The following is a 12,484-nucleotide window of genomic DNA, read 5'->3' as shown; positions in this document are numbered from 1 at the left end:
TTGCAGTTTTGCTTTTTATAGCAAAACAGCAACTGATGCAGAAGCAGGCCCTTAATTGCTTATTACTACTATATACAATGTTTAGGCACCTCTATAAAAAAGCAATACACGTGTTATTATGTGTAATTTCACAAGCAAATATAACTAAAAACAGTCAAGCAGAGGAGGATTAGATATATTTTATGTGAATGAAGTGAGATGTGATCCAATCCACAATGACCACTAGGTGGCAGGTGTTGTCCAGATGCTAAGAAATATATACAGTACTAATAGGGGAGTATATATTTTTTTACTCAGTAATCAGCATATGTGTCCTAGAAATCTGTGCAGAACTCATGATTTGCAATGAGCCCTGTGGGGTTTCACTTTTTTTTTTTTTATAAATGTAGCTTAATTTAGCCAGATCCCCATTATAAGTATGGGAAATGTGATGTGGTTATATAAAAACTGTGCCAAAATCCTTTCATACATTCACCTCAGAGGTGGACCTACCATTGATGCAGCAGGTGAAGTGCACTGGGGCCCGAGTACTAAAGCTGTGTACACACGGGGGGGATAGGGGCTGAAATCACTGGAAATATGGTCGCTGGTGACCATATTGCCAGTGATAGGAGTGTGCCCCGGCGATAAATCGCCAGGTGCGTGCTCCCGTTTTCAGCCCCATTCTAATCACTGGTCGCAGGAGCTTGCTCCTGCGACCAGCTGATTACCTCTGCAGCACCGCCGGCAGCCATTCTTCTCGCTGATGAAAAGGAGAAACTGAGCAATATATTGCTAGCAATATATCTCTCCCGTGTGTACGGGGCTTAAGAGCCCTGTGCTGCCCCTGTCACCCTCTTCCTGTCACCCATTGTTTTTCCATGTCACGCTCTGCCTCCCTCAGCCTCACCCTGCCACCCATTGACATGTTTCATATCATGAACTTGAATTGGGGTGGAGGAGGGGGCCCAAATGATATTTTTGCATCTGAGCCCACAAACTACAAGTTCCGCCAATTCAGGTGATACTAAAATAATGTGAAGACAACCCTTTAAAAATAAATCCTGATAAATGGACTCTTAAGTCACCCTATAAATCAGGCTATATTTGTGGGAGGGAGGGTTAGGATTAGGGAGGTAGAGAGGAGGGTGAAGTTACTAACGACGGAATTCTGCACATTTGGGATGCCGGATCGAACTTTTGACTGCTGCCATCCTGATTACCAGGATACTGTATGTATCCCTATGGCACAAATAATTAGGTGAATTTGGACATACAGTATCTGTAGCTTTGACTTTCTCAGGAGTAGAGATGTGTAGATTCGGATTTACCCGGACCTTTAAAATGGGTGGTAGGGGGGCTTGTTTACCCTGGGGGGGGGGGGATTTTTGGCAGGGGGGGCAGAATTAATAGTTATGCCACTGCCTGTCAGTCAGGATCCCGACTGTCAGACATTTAAACAGTCGGGATTCCGATGTCAGAGTACTGACCGTCAGAATCCCGACTTTTGGGCAGTCCACGGGCACCCAAAGACTACATATCCATAACGATCCCTGTAAATCTTCTTCAGAAAAACAGCAGGAGCATTGTGGATAGGGTGGCCAATCCCGGGATCGTCGGGATCCCGGGATTTGGCCCCAAAATATCCGGGATTTCAATCCCGGGATTGGACTATCCAATCCCGGGATTTCGGGACTGTACAGTCTATTGCCGGGCAGCGTCTGAGCACACGCTCAGACGCTGCCCGGCTGTTACCGACGCGGGATACGGCCGATAGAGGTCAGACGGGGAGAGGATTCTGGTCATTCTGCCCTGTCACTTCTGAACTCACTTGTTCCGTGACACTGACTGGAGGGGAGAGGTGGCGAGCGGGTTTCAGCGCCGGAGGTACATCGCTATGGCCTGCGCAGCCTGACCTATGGGTCAGGCTGCGCAGGCCGCAGCGCTGCACCTCCGGTGCCAGAACACGCTCACGGCCACACACAGTGACAGCATTCCTTTCCGTCCGGCGTAGCAGCCACCACCTGCCCCGCTCCACCACTCATGGGGGACAGCCGCCGCAAGCCCCGCTCCACCACTCATGGGGGACAGCCGCTGCCAGCCCCACTCCACCGCACTAAAGTAAGTGGGGGACAGGGGCGGGATGCCAATCCCGGGATCCCAGGAATCCCGGGATTGAGCATTTTTCAATCCCGATTTCCAGGATTGAAAAAATGCCCCGGGATTGGCATCCCTAATTGTGGAGGCCAAATGACTAGCTACATCAGCTCTGATGAGAATGTAGGAACATCTCAAGCTCAATTTGGTGACTATTTTGGCTCCTTTTAAAGAATGGAAGAGCTCAGAGATGAAGAGCAGAGGGTACCTCTTTTTATATTTGATGCCATTTAAGCCATGAAGATGCTTGTCCTTTTTTTCCAAACCAGCTGATACCACTCTAGATTCTAATTTATGTAGTTAGAAAAGTATAAATCCAATCATTCTTCCTAGAGAACCGCAGTGTGTCCTGTGCAAACTACTAACCAGTGCTCATAAGTTCAGGCAGCACTAGCCATAGTGTCTTTGGGCCAGTCTGTGGGGCTGCACCGACTGCAGGGTACCTGCCTGTATTATCTTAACGATGATTCAGCAGGCACTGCTACAAAGATACTGACTAAAGGCTGTCCAATCTGGGCACCCTGCTATCTAAATGCAATGACCATGGGGCAGAGACGGTACCATGCACAGACCTCTGCGCTATGTAAGGCAGCACCACTCTCATACCCCTAGTTTCAGCGCTGCTTCTTTCCAAATAATGTATCGATCAGGCAGTTCCAAGGCCTGGAAGATGGAAGCATCTGCTCATTATTTACTAAAAACATCATTATACACCTGATACTGCAGGTCAATGGCAGTTTTATCATCAGAAGAACTGATCTGTTACAGGGTATGACTTTCTTTCTTGTATAGTCTTCCAATTCAAATCCTGGGGAAATATGATAGGTGTGAGAAGCAGGCATTTGTGAATTCAGACAAGTCCAGTGGCCTAACATTAACCCCGCTGCCCCCGCGGCAGTGGGGAGGGGCTGTCTAAGTGCGGGCGCCGGGGGGCTGGGGGGCTGCGGGGCTATTGTAATGCCGCCACCACAGACCCGCAGATTTACCTGTACTCGCTGCGGTGGTCCCGTTCCCCTCCTGGCTTCATTCTGATGCTATGGAGACGGACCATCATAAAATGTCCACCCCCATATAGCAGCCAGTTCTCTGAAACTGTCTGATGTATGGGGGTGGACATTTTGTGATGGTCCGTTTTTCATATCATCAGAATGAAGCCAGGAGGGGAGCTGTAACCACTGCAGCGAATACAGGTAAATCTGCAGGGGATGGGGGGGCATGGGCGGCCAGGGGGAGGGGGGGCGCTGCTTAATTATCGGCGGGGGGGCACATGAATTATATGTCAATTGCTTATTTGTAAAGTGCAAATGGTTTAAAATGCAAAATACTATTGCCTTTTAATCTAAAAACGCAGTGTCAGGGCTCGGATCTCTGGTGTTCCCAGCTGTGGCTACAGTGAGCCAGTAGTGGGTTCTGCGAACAGGAACACCGGAGGTCTCAGATAAGGGTAGTTCATTTAGCACTGGGCACAGCTAGGTGGGGAAGTTGACGCCACTCTGATCAGAGGGCGGAGTCTAAAACCACCAACAGTTTAACAAGGGACCACTGCAAGGAGGTTTGGACTCCGCTACGTTCGGTGGTGAGGCCACGGCCCTCTGACCAAGTTCCCACACCTAACTGGCCAACCATGGAATGTGGTAAGTGATAATTGCTTGTGTACTTGAGACAGTGGTACTTGGGACTTGGACCGGATAAACTAGGAACTGCTGATGGTTTGAATATAAGGACTGCATTGGCTTGGAAGCCGGAGAGAGGTGTCGACGGCCTAGGAGCCTGTGTCGACTAGGGAGTCGATTATGGTAATGGTTTGGGAACCAATAGCAACCTCTGCTGGGGGATGCTAGAATGCTCTAAACTCTTCCCCTGGGAGCTGTAGATGTTAATCAGCAGGTGGATGGATGGCAGGTGGCAGGTGGATGGATAACCAGGGAGCTTTAGATAACGACAGCAGCAACAGAAGAAGGTTACTCAGGTATCACACAGGAACTCTGGAACAGGGAACCTGGAGCCTTAGAACGCTGACTTCTGGAGGTGCTTAGGGATCAGACTACTTGTTCAAGGTGAGGGGGAAGGGCCAGAGGCCTCACCTCTATCTCCCCCTGCCTGTCTGTGATTGGCTGCAAGTCACAACATCAATCAACTCCAGGAAGTACCTGTGTACACCTTGATCACATAGTTCAGTGTACAGGTCATAGTGTCAAGGTCACAAGAAAACTATTGGGAGATTCAGTCATGTGAGCACAGGTGTCATGGCGGCGCCCATGCAGCATGGGCCCAGCTTGGGATCAGCGTGGGACACTGGTTAGGCCCCAGGGAAATGCCATGCAGTTCTAGCCACGGAGAACACTTGGGGATAGCGCAGTACAAGGAGTCAGAAGTGTGGTGAGCGAGCCCAAAGCATGGCAAATGCACGCGTAATACACATTAAGTAATCCGTGGCCGCTTGCCACACTTCGGGATCGTTTTACGTGTCTGCTCGCCATGCTTCGGGCTCGCTGCGCTCGCCACACTTTATAAAATCATCTCCATGCCGACGTGGATAGTGGGAGTATGAACAGGTCAGGAGGACACGTACCACATCCCCTCGCAGGGCTCGCTGCTTCTTAGCTTGGCAGGCACAGAAGTTTGCAGGAACAAGAATCCAAAGTTCTTGCTGACAGTAAAAGGCATGTTCCAGCCTTTGTAGCTCAAAAATACACCGGAAACATCAATGACCCAGCAATGTGTGCTGGGATCAGCCAAACTCTATATCATAGTTGCCGACTTCTATGCTGCCCTCTCCGGGAGAGGGCAGCCAGCTAACTGAAGTAGGGGGGCGGGGCCATCACCGGGAGGGGAAAGGGCCAGTTTGGGGGCTGATCCACAGACGGGACGCTCTATTGGGGAGTGTGGCTATAGCAGACGCATCATTTTAGTCACGCCCCCCGCAGTGCAATGCCAGTATTTCAGGCATTGCACTTCGGCAGGGTTAAAATGACGCAATCACGTTATTATACCCGGGGACCCCCGCCGTGTGGAGGGTTCGCGGGTGATGGATGGAAATGCGGAAGGGTTGCCCCCCTTTCCGGGGGGCCGGGAGGGGGACCCGATTTCCGGGAGCCTCCCGGCCATTACGGGAGGGTTGGCAACCCTGCTCTATATTCATGTATCTGGTGTGGCAGGGAATCCAACTGCAGGGCAAAATAACACAGAGGTCATTGTGTGGGGGTGCAGGCATTAAGCCTTCAGGGGGACCCGGGTCACTTTAGACAGGGGGCCCCTCCCACTGTGTCATTACTGGCCGCAAACTGCACGGAAGAATATTACACTGTCAAAACACAGAGTAAAGGCCGTATAAACTTGGTCAATAGGTAACTGCAGGGGAGAGGGAGTATTAATATCAACATATATATATATATATATATATATACACACATATATATATATATATACACACACATATATATATATATATATATATATATATATATATATACATACATACATATATATATATATATATATATATATACAGCTCCAAGCCTGCCGGTACTCTCAATAAATAGCAACGGTCCCCGGTGCCCATAGAAGGTATGTGTACAGTCCAAGAAAATAACTTACACTCCAGAGGCAATGAAGTGATAAAGACAAAAACGGAAGTGTAGGAAGGTAAGCAAAGTGTAGGAAGGTAAACAAAAAAAATAAAAATACATGCCAACCACAGGGCCCCCCAGGGGTACTGACCCACTTTACTAGCGAAGGTGCATAGCAAGAGTTTAAGCCAAGTGGCAAAGGTTTAAGGTAAAGGTGCAGAATGATTATATAAGCTGATCTTAGGTGTCAGAAGCCAGACACATTAATTAATATACACACCAGATTAGTACAATGGAATCAAACAAACTGGAAAAGGTGCAATGCTTGTGATAAAGCAGGACACCGGATACTTTGGTATCAGTATGGCGCACAGAGTAGGGTATATTGGCACGGTTGCTTGAGTTGGTTGCCAAGCTGACACATCACAGATCAGCTGATCCTGTATTAAAAAGGGCTGCCGTTTCATACACTGACTGCAATCTGGTTGCTCAGAATATGATAGAAAGGAACAGCTGTGGCAACTAAGAATAGGAGGGAGTCAGCAACTGAAGCACATAAGTTATTTATTATTTATTATAGGCAAACATAAACACAGGACAATGGTATGAAATGAAAGTATTGCAAAATCATGAATTTCTTTTGAACAAAGGACCTAATTCATGTTTGTATGCAAATGCAATTACGATTTTACAGGCTACAGAGCTGGTTAGCAAGTGAAGCTGCCGCCCAAGAATGAATAGACACGCCCGCCAGAGTCATCACAAACTGCGTACACATTTAGAACCTATACGCAAGAATAAGGAACTTTGAGGCTAGTGAAGGCTTATGGCCATGCAGGCTGCACACAACAGTTATGTATTTGTATGCTGAAACCCTCTCTCACTATGCTGCTGAAATTCACAGCGTTTCGCACTGCCGGATGCCCCCCCTCGCACTCGTGATGGGGTGCGAGGGGGGTGCATGGACTATGCCCCCCACTGCTGACCCATGCCCCCCACCCGCACTGGTAGGTGCGAGCAGGACGCGAATATGTAGTTCGCTGTGCCAGCTCACACCCTGCGTCTTCACATCCGCAGAAATGCATCAGATGCAAAACATTGTTCCCCCGTGAGAGAGAGAGACTGAGTAAGAGAGGGTGTCAGGGAGAGAAAGGGAAAGAGACAGGGAGTAAGAAATGGGGAGAGACAGGAAGTGAGAGAATGTGTCAGGAAGAGAAATGGAGAGATACAAGGAGTGAGAGAGGGTTTCAGAGAGACAAAAGGGGAGAGAGAGGGAGTGAGAGAGGGTGAATAGGGAGAGAAAGCGGGAGAGACAGGGAGTGAGAGATGATGTCAGGGAGAGGAAGAGGGAGAGACAGGGAGTAAGAAAGAGTGTCAGGGAAAAAAAAGGTGAGCAACAGGAAGTGAGAGAGGGTGTAAGGGAGAGGAAGGGGAAGATATAGGGAGTGAGAGAGGGTGTCAGGGAGTGAGAGAGGGTGTCAGAGAGAGAAGGTTTAAGGTAGAGAGAAATGATTGAGAGACAGTGAGAGAGAGGGAGAAGAAAGAGAGAAAGGGGAAGTGTAGGGAAAGAGGAAAGAGGAGGGGGGAGAGAAGTAGGGAAATAAAGGGTGTGAGAAAGGTGGAGATGAGACAAAGGGAGGTTGGGGGAAGAGGAGAGGATAAAGAGTAGGGGTTTGAAAAAGTTGTGACACTCTTATTCCCCTCACAAACGGGGGCATGGCCTCTCGCGAGTGATTCGATTTGAAGGCCACGCCCTCCTTTCACGAGGCCACGCCCCCAACATTTCAGGCACTCGCCTGCGGCGCACGTGATGGTCACGCCGGTGCTGTTTAGACAGTTGGGAGGTAAGCATTAGAGAGAGAATTTGCTTTTGCGAGTGAACCAGAATCAGGCCCAATATGGAATTTTTCGCCATAATTTAATTTCTGGCTGAATCGGAATGAATTATCATTCATAAAGCTCAGTGTGTATTCCCGATATGAGGATGTTAAGGCGTGCGCAGCCCATTATATTAAGCGGTGCACCATTGGAGGGGCGTGTCTATTACCACCTTCTGGGCATCAATACAAACTAAATACTTGGTGATTTATTTATGTACATGGGCTTCAGAATTAATCACTCCCCCCCTTCCACACACACACAGTAGAGAGAGGGACAGTGGTGCACTGGTGCACCTCAAAAACACTGTAATGCTCATTACACATTAGGTCACACTCCATAATGTCCATTACACATCATGCCACCCTCTGTTATGCCAATAACACATTATTGTCACGCTCCGTAATGCCCATAACACATTAGGTCGCATTCTATAATGCCCATTAAACATTCTGCCACACTCCATAATGCCTAGTGCACATTATACCAAACACCATAATTCCCATTATACATTATGCCACACACCGTAATGCTCATTACTTATTATGCCACAAGCTGTAATGCCCATTAACATTATGCCACACATCATAATGCCCATTACACGTTATACCCCACACCATAATGCCCATTAAACATTATACCACATTCCATAATGCCTATTACATATTATGCCACATATGTGCCGCTTACCTACATGCTCGTTGTCAGGGGTTACATGCTTGTTGCTAGAGGTTTCTTGCTCAATGTCACGGGTTTCATGCATCTTGTCAGGGGTTTCATTTTCATTGCCAAGGGGGAGTATATGCTTGTTGCCAAGGTGACTTACATGCTCGTTGCCCAGGGGGAAGTAACATGCTCATTGCTTGTGGGAGTTACACGGGGGGAGTTACATGCTTCTTGCTAGGGTGAGTTACATGCTCGTTGCTAGGGTGAGTTACATTCTCATTGCCAAGGGGACTTATATGTTTGTTGCCCATTGCGGAGTGACATGCTTTTTGCCAAGGGGATTTATATGCTCAATGCCAAGGGGATTTACATGCTTATTGCTAGGGGAGACTTACATGCTCATTGTCAAGGGGACTGCTCATTGCCCAGGGGTGGAGTTACATGCTCATTGCCAAGGGGACTTACATGCTCATTGCTAGAGGGGATTTATATGCTCATTGCCAAGGAGACTGCTCATTGCCCATAGGGGAGTTACATGCTCTTTGCCAAGGGGACTTACATGCTCATTGCTAGGGTGAGTTACATGCTAGTTGGAAAAGGGATTTAAATGCTCATTGCTAGTGGGACTTACATGCTCATTGGCAAGAGCACTGCCCATTGCCCAGGGGTAGTTACATGCTCATTGCCAAGGGGACTTACATGCTCATTGCTAGACGGGACTTAAATGTTTGTTGCCAAGGGGACTGCTCATTGCCCATGGAAGTTACATGTTCATTGCTAGGGGGGCTTAAATGCTCATTGCAAAATGGACTGCTTGTTGTCCAAGGGAGTCCTTTAACCTACCGGAAACCTGCACTTCCGGGAAGCGCTGTGCTGGGTGCACTGCGCTTCTCTGACAGACACTAGAGTTCATGCTGACCTCTAATGTCTGTATCCTCCAAGGCAGCAGCCATCTTTGCAGGGCATGCCGTGGACAGAATTCGGTGCCGGCTCCCTGTCAATGTCTGTCAGGATGAGTGAGTGGGGAGCCAGTCATTAGGGGGTGCCTGGGCACACCCGGGACCCACTGTGCGCACGCCTATGTGAAGGTGTCCACTGTCGCATGCAAGGCTGCCTGGTTGGCTGTGCTGCACAGCACACTGGATAATGGGGGTTATTCAGACCTGAACGCTGATCTGTGAAATTGCAGAGCCCTGCTATCAGAAAGACGCCACCCCACCAGAGTGAAAACCCGGCCTTTGCAAGGCAGCAAATGGTTTGTGAAGATCACACTGATCGGTGGCTAGCTGCAGGAAGAGATTACATCACATACCCTCCCTGAAAATGCCTTAACCTCCTTTTTCCTGACACTCCCAGATAACATCCAGTTACCACCCACAAACGGCATCTTTCTGTCGGTCAAACAGCGGCAAGCTTGTGATTAAGATAGTAGAAAAGTAAAGCTGAGACATATTTATGAAAATGGTGCATAATCGGTAGAATCTCAGCGTACCTGTCCTAATGATCATTGATGCACATCTCAACACAATTACAGACTGAGGAGTGTACCAGTCACTGGGAACATGGGGAGGAAAAGATGGTATACTGATAATTAAAATAAAATGTCCACAGGAGCCCTAGTCTATAATGCTTATTCAATTGTTGTTTCTCTTCGACATTTTGCTTTCCAGGGTTTCAATGGTTATGACTTCATATACTATGAATACATTTTACATTCCATTTAAAATGAATGTTCCATTTGCATGTGGATGTTCTCTGGAGGTAGGACAAGGCTGTGTGTGACTGAGGTGAGGTCATAGCTTGGGCCATCTCTGCAATAGGTACTGGGTAGGAAGTAACTACTATTAGCTACAGACTATTTTGTATCCTCCAAGCATTGAAACTAATTTGCTCACATGATGTGTACGTCATTTGGTTTCAGGGCATGTATGTTTAAAAATCCAACTGCCATGCCCACTCTGCTGATTTACCATGATATATGTAGTTGTGTACCAACCGGTCTGACTGGTTTTCCTGTGACTCACACTGCTCAGGTGAATGAGTCTCTGGTGTGTGTCTACTCCATTCTATAACACACCCAACGCAGCAGCAGCAGTGACCATGCAAACGTAGGGCTCAAATAGCAGACTGTTCGCCGGGTGCATGCACCCAGGACAGCGGGCGGGGTGTGGAGAGGGGCGTGGGGCGGCGTGTGGCGCCATTAGCATATGGGAACTCCCAGCGTTTCATGGGTGTTCCCATGAGAAAACAAGGCATTCTTGTGCTAATGAGGCCATGATGCAGGTGCAGGGGGCGGGCAGCTGACATCCCTGGATGTCCTCGTTGCACAAACCCCCTCGCCCGCGGCATTGAAATCTGCAGGTGCACAGTTGTATTGATTACACACTGACACATTTGAAAAGATCCACAGGTGGAACTAATTTTGAGAACCTGTGCAATATGCAATCCTATTGGCTGGGTGTGTCATCCAATACCTGCAGGGACAAGGAAACATGTCTTTACGATGTGCTGTGATGGCTGCTGGTGGTACTGTGCATGCCGGACCTCGAAGCACAGAGGCCTCTTCAGGTAGAGGATTCCTGGTGAATCTTGCCAGAACTGCATCCTCCAATTTGCGGAGACCAATATATTGATATGTAGCATTGCATCCCCCATACAAACCTATGAGGGATTTGTCTGCCCGCGGAAATGAAGGGATACTTGCAGCAACCCTCCTTCTTATATTCAAGTGTTACTTAATATTTGCTGCTAACCCCCTGAAAATGGGTATTTCTGGGGATATAGCCACAAATATACTATGATAGAGCAGCACGGATAGTTTAATGGTTAGTATTACTGCCTCAAAGTGCTGAGGTCGTAATACGATTCCCACCATGCCCCTAACTGTGTGGAGTTTGTATATTCTCCCTATGCTTGCGTGGGTTTCCTCCGAGTACTCTGGTCTCCTCCCACAATCCCAAAAATAAACTTGTAGGTTAATTGGCTCCCAACAAAAATTAACCCTAGAATGTGTGTGTGTGTGTGTGTGTGCACGTGGTAGGGAATATAGATTGTAAACTCCACAGGGGCAGGAACGACTGATGTGAGAGTTCAAATATTCTCTGTAAACGCTGCTGAATATGTGTGCACTATAAAGATATCTGGGTACTTGTGTACTAGCACGGCGCCCATCGCATCGCAGACCATGCGATGGTTTGCGATGCGACGCGATATCGGCCGATTTTGTACAATGGCATACAATTTTAAAATTGTATGCCATTGTATATGGCATACAATGCCATACAATGCGATGCGATTATAAATTGTATAAGCACCCTAATGGGTGGTTACAATGGTTAAATGCACCCCCATACCACCCCCAAGTATAAACGTGAACCCAAAGCATGGCAAGCGGCGGCGGTACGCGTCCTACGACCTTTTCATACCCCCACTATCCACGGCGGCGTGGAGTTGAGAATAGAAAGTGTGGCGAGCGCAGCGAGGGGACGCGGATACCTTCACAGGTATCCGCGTCCCCTCGCGGGCTTCACAGGTATCCGCGTCCACTCGCCACGCTTCAGGCTCGCCACACTTTCTATTCTCAGCTCCACCCCGCCGTGGATAGTGGGGGTATGAAAAGGTCGTAGGACACGTACCGCCACCCCTCGTGGGCTCGCTGCGCTCGCCACGCTTCGGGTTCACGTTTACACTTAGGGGGTGGCGTGGGGGTGCATTTAAGCATTGTAAGCACCCATTAGGGTGCTTAAAAGCACCCATTAGGGTGCTTATACAATTTAATATCAAATATGAGTTAAAATCGCGTCGCATCGCATTCGCATCGCATTCGATTAAAAAATCGCCCGCTAATTATCGGGGCGCCGTGTTAGTACACAAGTACCGATAACTGTTAATAATAATAATAATAATAATGATAAATATGCACAATTCTGCGCTGTGCCAATATCTAATCGGCAAAATCCAACATGTTGGTAATGCTCAATTCACAGTTTTTAACCCAATAGCTGTAAACGGCAAATTGATGATTTTATGCCATTGATTCAAATTGCAGATCGTATTGTGTGCATATTGTTCAGTATATGCAACAGCCTGTAGAATCGGTTATTTGGAGCATTTGCATAAGCAGCAAAAAATCCTTACAGTAATGAAAAGTATCAAAGTGTAATTGAATTTGTACGAAAATAATCAGAGCAAATCCGAAAGATTCCGGAAACTACCGAGAGCGCTGCCTGGGTATG

At 47.9% G+C, this 12,484-nt stretch overlaps 1 protein-coding gene across 1 annotated transcript in view; it reads right to left on the bottom strand.

Moving 5' to 3' along the window:
* The window catches only part of LOC146060317 (cAMP-dependent protein kinase inhibitor beta-like), a 61,010-nt gene extending 50,647 nt beyond the window's left edge, over nucleotides 1–10,363 (bottom strand). Inside the window, exon 1 of the mRNA XM_083173379.1 lies at nucleotides 10,220–10,363. Coding sequence (XP_083029505.1) covers nucleotides 10,220–10,222 — 3 coding nt within the window. The 5' untranslated portion in view covers nucleotides 10,223–10,363. The remainder of the gene's footprint in view (nucleotides 1–10,219) is intronic.
* Between the last annotated feature and the right edge of the window lie 2,121 nt (nucleotides 10,364–12,484).

Source organism: Crinia signifera, chromosome 2 (assembly GCF_055691185.1).
Source record: "Crinia signifera chromosome 2, ASM5569118v1, whole genome shotgun sequence".
In the NCBI taxonomy this organism is placed as follows: Eukaryota; Metazoa; Chordata; class Amphibia; order Anura; family Myobatrachidae; genus Crinia; species Crinia signifera.
Note: the sequence above shows the minus strand (reverse complement) of the source record. Positions and strands in the feature narration are given on the sequence as shown.